General features: G+C 53.8%; 1 protein-coding gene and 1 long non-coding RNA gene across 3 annotated transcripts; one reads left to right on the forward strand and one right to left on the reverse strand.

Moving 5' to 3' along the window:
* Nucleotides 1–6,010: 6,010 nt before the first annotated feature.
* LOC134476897 (uncharacterized) lies at nt 6,011–12,181 on the reverse strand. The gene is made up of 2 exons (XR_010048687.1): nt 11,756–12,181; nt 6,011–11,635 (listed from the first exon to the last, which is right to left on the reverse strand). It is a non-coding gene; the product is annotated as an uncharacterized LOC134476897 (long non-coding RNA).
* Nr1h2 (nuclear receptor subfamily 1 group H member 2) lies at nt 6,263–11,290 on the forward strand. Of its 2 annotated transcripts, XM_013147881.3 has the most exons (9): nt 6,263–6,403; nt 7,085–7,146; nt 7,230–7,361; nt 7,695–7,991; nt 8,068–8,351; nt 8,468–8,647; nt 9,112–9,211; nt 10,481–10,689; nt 10,806–11,290. In XM_013147881.3, exons 2-9 carry the CDS (start codon nt 7,104–7,106, stop codon nt 10,950–10,952), a joined length of 1,392 nt encoding a protein of 463 aa, XP_013003335.1. In that variant the 5' UTR covers nt 6,263–6,403; nt 7,085–7,103; the 3' UTR covers nt 10,953–11,290. The 2 variants fall into 2 exon arrangements, with proteins under 2 accessions (XP_013003335.1, XP_013003336.1); XM_013147882.3 differs by lacking the exon at nt 7,230–7,361.
* Nucleotides 12,182–12,184: the final 3 nt, after the last annotated feature.

The following is a 12,184-nucleotide window of genomic DNA, read 5'->3' on the forward strand; positions in this document are numbered from 1 at the left end:
CCCAAGTGAAGTCACTGCTCTTTAGCAAAAGTAGCACTTAAATCCCTGACTGCCTCAGAGGAGAAGACAAATCACACTATTTTTTAAATTTGTTTTTTTTGAGATAAGCTGTGTCTTAGGTTCACCTTGAGCTTGAGATACTCCTGTCTCAGTCTCCCTGCTGCTGATTACATGAAATATTCAGTACTCTTAATGGGTAACAGGCAGAACAGGCAAGAGGCCCAGGGCTTTATCCCCATGGTGAACATCCTCATAGCAATCGGACATAGTTTTCTGTTTCATAGAGTAAGTCAGCAGAGACTAAGCCTGATGTGACTCACTTGAAAATACTGCTCAGTAATTCATCTTCAGCCCATTTGTACTTCTTTTTCTTTTCTTTTCTTTTTTTTTTTTTTTTTTTGAGACAGGGTCTTACTATGCAGTTCAGGCTGGCCTTGAGCTCCCTGTGTAGTCCAAAATGGCCTCAAATGCACAGTGACTCTCCTGCCTCATCTTTCTAAGTACTAGGATTCCAGACATGTGCCACCATGGTGGCTTCTTTCTTTCTTTTTCAGTGGGGACAAAGGGCAGGTTTTTGCTCTAAGTCCAAGTTGGCTTGAACTCACTCTGAAGCCCATGCTGGCCTCAAACCTACATTGATCCTCCTGCCCCAGCCTCCTGAGTGCTGGGATTATTCATGCACCACTACACCTGAACTTTTTGTACTCTCTCTCTCTCTCTCTCTCTCTCTCTCTCTGTCTCACACACACACACACACACACACACACACACACACACACACACACACTAATGGGGATTGAACCCAGGGCCCTTGCTTTGAGCTATATTCCCACCCCATTTTATTTATTTATTTACTTATTTATTGAGACAGGGTCTCTCTATGGAGTTCAGGCTGACCTTGAACTCACTGTGTAGTGCAGGCTGGGTATGGAGATCCTCCTGCCTCAGCCTCCGAGTTCTAGTATTGCAAGTCTAGGCCACTGTGTCTGGTTCCTTTTGTACTTTTTTAATCCTGGAAAGTTAGAAACAACTTTAACACAAGAATAAACCAAGCAGCAGTGGCTGCACTCTCCCATAAGCCCAGCTGTTTGGGAGGCTCAGGCAAAGGATGGAAAGTTGAAGCCCAGCCTGCATGACTTAGCGAGACTTAGTGTCAAAATGAAACTGTGAAAGAAGGGTTGGGGATGTAGCTTGTGGGGACACCCTGCGTTTGTAGTCGCAGATTAGGGCTGAGACAGAAATGGTCCAGTGAGCAGGAAGAATCTAACAAAGTCACAGGAACCAGGGTGGCTCTGCAGTTCCTGAGCGCTGTATGGGGAGCTGCCCAGTCAGTGGGCCCAGAGCAGCCCAGATTCTTTTGCATGGCGAGGAAAGACCTGCCAAGGTGTGACTCGAGCTACGCAGTAAGTCCTCACGTGCAAGGAAGGGCACTGGACAGGTCCAGCAGGAGCTGGCAGAAGGGCAAAGCAGGAGAAAGTGAATAAAGGAACTGGGGAAAAAGCCTGCCGACTCAAGCTTCCAGGAGTTAAAGGGCCACCCCCACACTGTCAGTCAGTGAGTTAAACCACGATAATCTCTAGAGTGCTGTGATGTTTATGGTTGAACGAAGGGAAGAGAGTACCTTGGCGCCTTGGCTTTGTTTTGTTTTTTGAGACAGGATCTCGCTATGTAATCCATCCTGTCCTCTCATACTTGCAGCACTCTTCCTGCCTCAGCCTCCTGAGTGCTGGGCTTGCAGGCCTGAACCATCACGCCCATCAAAAGGCTTTTTTTCTTACATGTTGAAAAATGAGTTTATTTCTGCTGTCCTAAAAATAATAAAAATAATTATCTTCTATGATCAGGACAAATGGGAGGGATCTGCTCTCTCAGATACTGCAGTTAGATGGAGCCAGTGGTGGGGGAGGCTGGACCATTGGCTATGGAAAGAATTGGGAAGAATTTGATCCTGATGATCTGGGAAGAAAAAAAGACTTGTCTTCCTCTTGAGAAGATAATACCATTTCTCAGAGCTGGTGAGCGATGGGTACAGAATTGTTATGAGTAGCTCTTTCTAAAAGTGGCTCCAACTAAACATTACCAGACTTTGGGTTGCTGGCCTCTCCTGCCATTAGATTTCTTGAACAAAGGATTGAACAAAATGAGCAAAAAGTGGTGGCTGCGTTTATTCTAGAAAGTAAAAGTAAAGAGGGAGGGAGAAACTGGCTGTGTAGACTGAGTCGGGGCCGAGAAAAAGGAGAAAAAGCAATAAAACGACATCTTTGGTAAGCAGACAGGGTACCACGAAGAAAGTCAGACTATCAAGCTTTTCACAGGACCTGCAGCTTTATATGCTATCCAAATCTCACAAAAACTCGCGAGAACTTGTACATCGGGGCTCTGAGCGGCAGTGCTGGGATTCTGGGCTTCCACTGATGTCATGCCCAGGCTGTCTTATTCCATCCTCATGCAGCCAGCCCCTGGGGAACTGTTCTACCCACTCCCCCAGCCAGCCTTGCCATGCCTTAATCTCCCATATCAGGGCAACGGTCTAAATTACAGTACAATTCTTCAATTATATCTTTTCTGCAAAATGCAAAGAAACAGGTTCTTGTTGCTTTTTATTAGAAACCTCCGCTCTGCCAAGGCCACAGAGCTATGATGCTTAAAGAGGTCACTGAAGGAAGTGGGTGTCACTGCTGAGCCCATCCTGGGACCCCGCCTGGCTCTGGGGACATCGTTGTCCCTCAGCTGTTCAATGAAAGAAGCCACTGGGAGCCCCCAGACCTCCTTATCCATCATCCCTGGACCAGGAAATCAGCCCCCTCCCCAAGGGGCTCAGAAGCTCCACCCGCAGCCAGTGCCTTAGCCCCAGGGCTCCCCCTCCTGCTCACAGCTCCCTCCTCCCGCCCCTGAGAAGCCCCCCACACCCTAGTACAGATCAATCAGCCTGGCTGGCCCCAAGATGCTGAGGCTGATTTTCAAAGCCCTTTGGTGTCTGCAAAGGGGTCGCCCCGACCTCTCCTGCTGGGACCTGCAAGTGCGTCTTGGTCACTTGTTGCTCCCCAGAAGAGCAGAGTCCTAGAAGGGGCTGGGAGATGTGCCAAGGACAGCTCAGCGACCCTGCCCTTGCGGCGGGAACCGAGCCTAAGGCAACCAGAATAACTATGGTAACTGCAGGGCTTGAAGCAACAACCTCAGGGCTGCTCAGGGAAAACTTCCCTACTTGAGATGCGAGGAGACTGGGCAGGGGCCCCTGTACCTGGCTCCCATCTGGACCCTGTCCCTTGTGTCAGGTGGCTGATGTCCTTATCTGTGTGCTTCAGGGGTGATGGTCCCCCTCCTGGAGAGAGGTTGGGCCTGCTAGAACCCACACCTCCTACTCTGCAGAGGAGGACAAAAGGGTTTAGGGACAACCTGCAGCGTCTCTGTCCTCAAGCAGCTCTAGCTCCTGTGAGGAAGCTAGATGGACCCCAGATGTAGGTGCTTTAAATTCCTTTTGGACATGGGGGTGGTCCCTCTGTTTTGACCTCTTCTCTGGAAAATCTCCCTCCAGATCTATAGCCAAAACTGGGATGAGGGGTACTCATTAGATATGCTCTGACATGTCAATTTGAAGGTTAGTGTTCAATCATTGTGTGTGGGTGTGTGACAAGGTGCCTTAGTTACTTTTCTCTCATTGCTGAGACAAAATACCTGAGGCCCAAAATTAGGGAAGGAAAAGTTTATTTATCTTACAGTTTTGGAGGTTTCAGTCCATATTCAGCTGGCTCCAAGGCAGGGTGGCATGACAGGGGCAACCATTCATGGCAGCCACAAGCAGCAAAACTAAAAGGACAAAAGAGGGAAAAAACATGCCTTCTTCCCTCCCTTATATTGTATGCTGGCTTCGCTCCAGGTAGATGCAGCACTCACACCGCCAATCCCAGTGCTACACAATGAACCAATCACAAATGCTAGATTCAGCCACCTCTATGACTGCATGAGGCTTGGTGGGTCACCTAGACACAAACCATAACACAAGGCCTTTCAGTGTAGTCCAGGCTGGCCTTGAACTCAGCATGGAGCCCAGGCTGGCTTTGAACTCACGACAATCCTGCCTCAGCCTCATGAGTGCTGGGATTTCAAGACTGCACCCCTGCAAGCAGCTTCAACCATGAGCTTTTAATTGGCCTGAGGTGTCCTGCTCCCTTAGTAGTAAGGTATTATAGTACGAAAACTGGGGAGTGATTCTCCAGTTCCACACAAAGACAGAGTAGATTTTATGTGTTCAGACTATACCAAGCCTCCGGAAACTGATTAGTCACAGGTAGATCCTGCTGCATGGTATAACACAGAGGTGCTGAACCTATGCTGTGTGCCGCAGCCATCTGTTTATTATCATTGAAAGCTCTAAAAGGTTCACCATCCCTGGTATAGTGGAACACCAGGGAGAGCAAATTCAGCAATGCCAGTGTTTATGATACTAAAAGAACCTGGTAATTTCCCAATCAAAACCAATATCCAATCACAAAAGAGCCCTGCAAAAGCCCCCAGCCCCTCACACATGGCCTGCTGGGGCAGTACTCCCACTCTCCCCATAGTACAGCCTTCAGGAGAAGACCTTTTCTGGATGGCTAGAAGACCTCCCATTTCATTAATGTGGCAGTAATCCTCATCCACCCTCTAGTGGTAGATCCATATACAGTCCTCTCCCAAATTACACACTTTCCACAGGACAGTGGAAACCTGGCACCAGCCCAGCGAGTTCCTGATAGGATAGTGGTTCCAATGCCTTGTTTGCAACAGGCAGAAGGCATACAGAGATTCCAGATACAGAAGACCCCTTTCCTTTCTCCACTGCCACTGTGAGTCTGTTCATGCCTGCTCTCACTCTGCAGAGCGAACTTCTTTTCTACCTTCAGTACATGTGCATCTCACTACTTTTTCTGACATCTTGTCTGCTTCTTTGTTCAGGATACAGAGAACCTGGGAAGCCTCCCATGGGGATCTGACAGCTGGTAACAAGTTCAATACCTGGTAAAAATAAACACATAAGGTTTGCAGATGTAGCTCAGTACTCCCTGGGCTCAGTCCTCAGTGAGAGACAGAAGGGGTAGAAAAATAATAGATAAGGGCTTCTGTAATCTCTTATACAGATGATGCCCACACACATACATAAAATATACTTTAAAGCATGCATGGACAGGGGTTGCAGATCAGCTGTAGCTCTGCATAAGCACACTCTGTGGGTTTGAGCCTTAGAACTGAAAAAACAACTGACTATAAAACAAAAGTATACAGCATGCTTAACAAAGATCTGGTTATTGCGGGCGGGGGGGGGGGGAGAGTTGAGGAAAATTTTCACCTTGTATGTTCAAATATTCTGATTTTTCTTGGAAAGCTATTATTTCACCTCTCCAGTAATATGAGACAAGGCTTTAAAATCATTTAATTTTTCCAATCACCAAAATTTTGTTTTTAAAATGTTTCTTTCCAGGGGCTGGAGGTGTAGCTGAGCGGTAGAGCTCGCCTAGCATGCAGAAAGTAGGGGTTACCTCTCCAGCACTGAGGAAACAAAAAACAAAATGCAGAACCAATTCTGGATCCAGGTTTGGATTTAACCTATTTAAAACAAATATGCAGCATGCCTACAAAACCACAAAATTCACAACCACCAGAAGTCAAACATCCTTCAAACTAGCCATGCGCGAGAAGCAGCCATTGCCAGAGATTTCTGACCATTAAATCCTTAGCCGGAGCCCCAGACAAGCGCAAGGACGAAGGGCAACAAAGCGCTGAGCTTTAAGGCTTGCCGCCGTCCACCCTTTCTAAAACCTAACATCTACTGATCTTGCCGGAACTTTTCTGCCGGACCTCAGATGAGCTACCCGGAGAAATACACTCAGCGAGCAGACGACTTCCGCGTGGGGCAGTCCTTCAAACCTGCAAGAACGAACAGGAAGTCCGTCGCTTTTCGCTAGCGGACCCTCTTCCGGAAATGACGTAAGGCGGGGGTTGCCGGAAGAAGTGGCGGAGTTACTTTTCCTCGTTTTTGCGGTGCTAAGGACCGAATCCAGGGCTTCACGCATGCTAGGCAAGCTACAAACCCAGCCTCCCAGAAGTTACTTTTGAGGGGACCCGGTAGCGTTGGCCTGTCAGGGGCTGCGGAGGAGAAGCAGAGCCAGGGACGGAGGCAAGTGTACTCGAGAGTGGGTAGAGGCGGGAGGAGCCTGGCCCTGGGTTGCCCCGGGTTGTCCGCCCGCCTCACTCAGCCTCCCGCTCCTCTTCCATTCCCTCCACTCCACAGCTCGCACCTCCCCCGGATGTTTCCAGGGCAACGGGAGCAGCAGACCCCAGCGCAAGGCAGCTCTTTAGAACCCCCCGCGCAGCCATGAGCCCCGCCTCCCAGTGGCACTCGGAGAGGGGCGGGACCTGGAGCGAGGTGTGGGGCGGAGCTTGGTGGGGGGAGAGGGGCGAGCTCTGAAGCGAGGAGTAGGCGGGGCTTTGGGCAGGGGGCGCTGATGGGGCGGGGCGCACTGTTGGGAAGGCTATCCAAGGATGTGGGCCGCGGGTCCTGGGGGGAATGGGGCGGCGCCTAGGAGGAAAAGATGGGCGGAGCACAATGCGAGGAGATGGGATCAGAATCAGACGAGGGGGCCTTTCTTAGCCGAGGTGAGGTGGCAGCTTAGTAAGAGTAGGTGGTGGTGTGAAACCGGATGGAGGGAGGCCTTGACACTGTGGTTGAAGGAATGGCTGGTATTTGGACCGGAACAGATGGGCAGGGCTTGGAAGAGGAGGAGCGATTTGAAGGAGGCTAAGAGAATTAGGGCAGCAAGTAGTGTTTTTTGTTGTTTTTTTTTTTTTTTTTTTTTTTTTTGAGACAGGGTCTTCATCCATAGTCTAGTCATAATCTAGGCTGTCCTCGAAGTGACTGTGCAGGCTGACCTGGAACGCACTGCCATTCTCTTGCCTCAGTTTCTGAGTGCTGGGATTGTGGGTTTGTGTCACTGCACCCAGCTGAAAGTGAAAAGTACGCAGTAGTAGAAAACATTTCGGGGAAGGAAAAGGGCCCGGTCTACTCCTCCCAAGCACCACAAGCCTCTCAGTCCCCTATATTCCGCAGGCTGCTTCGTGACCCCACCATGTCTTCCCCCACCACGAGTTCCGGGGACACCCCCCAGCCTGGTGAGTGATCCTCTTCCTCACTCAACCTGGTCACACGCTGGCAGACGCTCACTGTCCCTTCCTGTCTTTCCTCTGCTTCTCAGGAAATGCCCCCCCTCAGCCCAGCACCTCTTCCTCTTCACCCACTATAAAGAAGGAGGGCCCTGAGCCGTGGCCTGAGGGTCCGGACCCTGATGTCCCAGGCTCCGATGGGGCCAGCTCGGCCTGCATCGTGGGTGAGATGGGGCCCAGGGTCCAGGATAGGGAGCTGGTGTGGAGCTGGGAGGGGACTAGGCAGGGGAGAGATGAGAAACAGAGCAGAGAAGATGGGGGCTCCTGTTTCCTGTTCATTTCCTCCTATTTGTTCTGGAGGCCTCCTGCTTCGACTTTTTCTCTGTGGCCCACTGCGTTCCTCACCTTCCTTCTGGCTTGCTGGGCCCTAGCTGCACGCATCTGCTTGGTCGCCCTCTGCTCTCTGGCTCTTCCCTTTAGGCTGGCTCGAGTACCTGCACCCTGGCTGCGGTCTGTCTCTGTGGCTCTCTCTTATGGCCTTCGTCTGTCCATCCCAGTCATCCTAGAACCAGATGAGGAGCCCGAGCCTGAGCGCAAGCGAAAGAAGGGCCCAGCTCCAAAGATGCTGGGCCATGAGCTGTGCCGTGTGTGCGGGGACAAGGCCTCTGGCTTCCATTACAACGTGCTGAGTTGTGAAGGCTGCAAAGGCTTCTTCCGGCGCAGTGTGGTCCATGGTGGAGCCGGGCGCTATGTCTGCCGGGGTGGTGGAACCTGCCAGATGGATGCCTTCATGCGACGCAAGTGCCAGCAGTGCCGGCTGCGGAAGTGCAAGGAGGCCGGGATGAGGGAGCAGTGTGAGTGCAGGGCGGGGCTCACCTGTCCCGGCGCCTGCCCAGGCTGGACTGCTGCTGAGGCCTGCATCCCCCGCAGGTGTGCTCTCAGAAGAGCAGATCCGGAAGAAGAAGATTCAGAAGCAGCAGCAGCAACAGCAGCAGCCACCGCCACAGCAGCCTTTGCCCGTGGAGCCAGGGAGCAGCAGCAGCTCAACCTCTGGCCCTGGGACTTCCCCGGGAGGGTCTGAGGCTGGCAGCCAGGGTCCTGGGGAAGGTGAGGGTATCCAGTTAACAGCAGCTCAGGAACTAATGATCCAGCAGTTGGTGGCGGCCCAGCTACAGTGCAACAAGCGCTCCTTCTCTGACCAGCCCAAAGTCACGGTACTATGCCCCTCTCTGCCCTCATGTGACACGGGTTGGGGGATGGCTTTGGGCTGCAGGGGGCAGAAGGCTCCCTAGAGCATTGCCGGGAGTGACCCTAGCCTCCTGCATCCCAGCCCTGGCCCCTGGGTGCAGACCCCCAGTCCCGCGATGCCCGTCAGCAGCGCTTCGCCCACTTCACGGAGCTGGCCATCATCTCGGTCCAAGAGATTGTGGACTTTGCCAAGCAGGTGCCTGGCTTCCTGCAGCTGGGCCGTGAGGACCAGATCGCCCTCCTGAAGGCATCCACCATCGAGGTCACTGCCAGGCTACCCTCCCCTCTCCCTACAGGGACCCCCGAGGTTACAGTGAGACAGATAGTGGCAGCAGAGTAAAGGGCACGAACACAGGAGCCTGCAGACTCTTAAACAGGGTGTTCAGGGCTTCCCAGGGGCCAAGGGAAAAGGGGCTGAGGCTGAGAATAATGGAGGATTGGCTGGAGGGGCCTACTTTACTGGAAATACGCCCAACACTCTTGGGGTGCCATTTGAGCCAGTGAGTTAAATATTGAGCACTGTCTGCATGCAAAGCTCGACTGGCCTATGGCAATGAATAGGCAAAACTCCCTGTACCATGCCTGGAACTGCCCGGGAAAGAGTCTGAGGGGTGGGGGCAGAGAGCTCAGGTGTAGCACTGCATACTGCTGTGGCAGGCCACTGGCCCTTTGGGGCCAGGATGGAGAGAGAAGCAGCTAAAGGTCCTGGGCCCTTGCCACCCTCAGATCATGCTGCTGGAGACAGCCCGGCGATACAACCATGAGACAGAATGCATCACCTTCCTGAAAGACTTCACCTACAGCAAGGACGACTTCCACCGCGCAGGTCACCAGAGTGGGGGTTGAGTGGGGCCGGAGTGGGTATCAGGACCGCAACCACATCCCAGTGGAGCCTCCAGAGTGGGCTCTCGGGAGCCAACATGAGAGCCAGAAGGCTTCATGTATCAAGTGCATCAGGAAGCGCACCTCAGGCCTCAAGGCCCACCGGGTCAGAGCTGGGGAAGGGCGGGAGTTTCAGAGGCCTGGCCTGCAGCTCCATGGGGCTTTCTTAGCGCAGCTGCTGCTTCTCCCTGGGGCATGTCTGGGTGTCCCTGATCAGCTCTTCCTGGCCCTGCCTTTGTCCTCCAGCTTCCAGCCCCTCCTTGTCCCCAAATCAGTCCCAGTGGCCCTTTCCTTGTGAGCTTACAGTAGAGGACTCAGTGGAGCTTTGGCAGAGGGGAGCAGCTAGAGGGTTTTAAAGAATGACAGGAAGCCTAAACAGTAGATGGGGCTGGAGAGGAGGCTGGGCACCCTCACTGCTGCCCAACTCGTCTCCAGCGCCCCTGTTCCCACAGCAGTCCGAGGGGTATTGTCATGGCTGGCTCTCCTGTGCTGCAACCTTTTATGGCTCCCATCTTAAAGGGAGAAGAGACAGTCTTCACTGTGGGCCACAGAGCCCTTCTTCAAACCTGCCCTGTTCCTCCTCTGCCCTCTGTGCCCACCTCCTCCATGACCACTGGCCTTCTGGCTTGCATTCAAACCTTCAAGCTGGTTCCAGTAAGGCCTCTGGACTTACTGTGCATTTGCCTGGAATGACCATGCCCACATCATCGGGTGTGCCCAGGAACTGCTGTTTGAATGCAGAAAGCCTCATGGCCTGTGTAACCCTAAGTGGGGAGAACAGACACACCCAGGACATTCGGGCAGCCCATAACTTGCTCCCTCCCTGCCTTGTTCATGCCCTGCTCAAGGTGTTGGACAGGTGAACGAAATCTTCAGTGCCTCACTACCATGCATTGTCCCTAAAGCCTGTCACCCTCTGACAGGGTGGGTCCTCACTGATGCTTATCACCTGCTCCCTCCACCCCAGAATCCCCCGAGAGCTAGCCTTCCTCTTGTAAACTGCTGTCCCAGGGCATGAGGATGGCAGGAAGTGCTCAGTAAATGTGTGTGCTGCCAGGGTCAATAGGACACCTGCCCCACGCCAGGCTCAGGGTCACAGAACATCAGAAGTGATAGGAACCTGCCATGGCTGCTGTACTCACCCACTAACAGGGGTGCACAGATAGCAGCGTGGGCAGAGGGAGCTGACTTCTGGCTTCTGGTCCCGCCGCAGGCCTGCAGGTAGAGTTCATCAACCCCATCTTTGAGTTCTCTCGGGCCATGCGGCGGCTGGGGCTAGACGATGCAGAGTACGCCCTGCTCATCGCCATCAACATCTTCTCCGCCGACCGCCCCAACGTGCAGGAGCCTAGCCGAGTGGAGGCGCTGCAGCAGCCCTACGTGGAGGCGCTGCTCTCCTACACACGCATCAAGAGGCCGCAGGTGGGCCGGCCCTCAGGCCTATGGCCTCCCAGCCTCTGCTCTTCCCAGGCTGGGCCTTGGGGGGCTCCTGGCAGGGCGGGGACAGGGAGCCAGCAGCACCTCCCTTCTGTCCTCAGGACCAGCTCCGTTTCCCGCGCATGCTGATGAAGCTTGTGAGCCTGCGCACTCTGAGCTCTGTGCACTCCGAGCAGGTCTTCGCCCTGCGGCTCCAGGATAAGAAGTTGCCACCCCTGCTCTCTGAGATCTGGGATGTCCATGAATAAGGGACCGGCTACCCCGGTCCCCAGCCTTGCCCGACACCCTTCAACGGATGGATGGACGCTGTCATCGTTCTTGGGGGAGAGGGGGGCGGCCAGGCCTGTTGGTCTTATGGCCTTCCAGCTGGGGTCCAGAAGTCACCTTCCCGCCCACTGAGTCTTCCAGGCAGGGTGATGGGGCCCAAGTCCTGACCTCTGACCTCTCCCGCTGCTCTCCCTGCCCAGCTTACACTTCCAGCCCCCACACAGTGCACCTTGAACAGAGTGAGGGCAGCCACAGGCGCCCTCTGCCTCTGTTCCTTTTTATTTAATAAAAACTAAAAACAACAAAAACGAGAAAATAAGGGTATAAGCCGGCTCTGAACCGCCGGCCTGAGCAGTGAATGGGGGGCTTCCAGGTTCTTCACTGATGCCACTCCCTGCTTGATTCAGCTCCCCAGGCTGATTGGCTGAAGCACCAGCTGCATCCAGGGCCACCTGCCCTGGCGGCCGCGGGGTCATTGTCCCCTCCTGGCACAAGCTGAATGGGCACCGCCCTTGCTGGACAAAGAGCACTCAAGGTGCTGAGGGACCAGAAATTCTGTAGGTCAGCAAGTGCCCCTCAAACCCCTGTGGGCGGGGCTACTGGCACTCTGGGTCCCACGGCTCTTGTTCCGCAGGCGTTGGTGGAGCAGTTATTTCACTGGGACCTACAGAGAACAAGAAAAACGTCTCTCTGAGCTTCCTGCGAGGCGGGGGGACACGGGTGGGACTGACGGGAAGTAGGTGAGGAGCTTGGATAAGGCGGCTCAAACCAGCGTGGAGCTCACAGGAGGCAGCGTCTTCCCTTGTTAGGGAAGCAGCAGCCAGGGCCTGGATCTGGGAGTGGTGCTCGCTGGCTGTGGGGTACTCCCGGCGCGATGTCCTCTCAGATCACGGAGTTGGGGCGGGTTGCAAGGAAGACGCTGAGAAGGAGCGTGGATGCGGAGCGGGGAGCACGGAACAACAGAGATGACAGTTGCAAGGGTTCATCCTTTCCACTGGGTCCGATTTACAGAATGGGAAACTGAGGCTGGGAGTCCCGTGACAGCAACCTCCGCGGGAAGGCCGGGCGGTAGAACGGGCAGTCGTCCTGACCCCACCTCTGTGCCTGGAGGTTGGGGCGCAGCGCTGGAAAATTTGGAGGGCGTGCGGGAAGGGGCGTGGTCATGCGGCCACGTTACCGAAGCGTTGAACCCGTAAGAATTTGTGTAACGGGG

Source organism: Cavia porcellus, unplaced genomic scaffold, assembly GCF_034190915.1.
Source record: "Cavia porcellus strain 051 isolate PalLab524CR breed Dunkin Hartley unplaced genomic scaffold, mCavPor4.1 scaffold_7, whole genome shotgun sequence".
NCBI classification, from domain to species: Eukaryota; Metazoa; Chordata; class Mammalia; order Rodentia; family Caviidae; genus Cavia; species Cavia porcellus.

Excerpts from the sequence above, each read along its gene's own strand:
- Nr1h2 (XM_013147881.3), top strand. The coding sequence starts at position 7,104 with ATGTCTTCCCCCACCACGAGTTCCGGGGACACCCCCCAGCCTG. Across the intron at positions 7,147-7,229 it reads CGGGGACACCCCCCAGCCTG|GAAATGCCCCCCCTCAGCCC; the intron begins GTGAGTGATCCT and ends TCTGCTTCTCAG. Across the intron at positions 10,690-10,805 it reads CACGCATCAAGAGGCCGCAG|GACCAGCTCCGTTTCCCGCG; the intron begins GTGGGCCGGCCC and ends TTCTGTCCTCAG.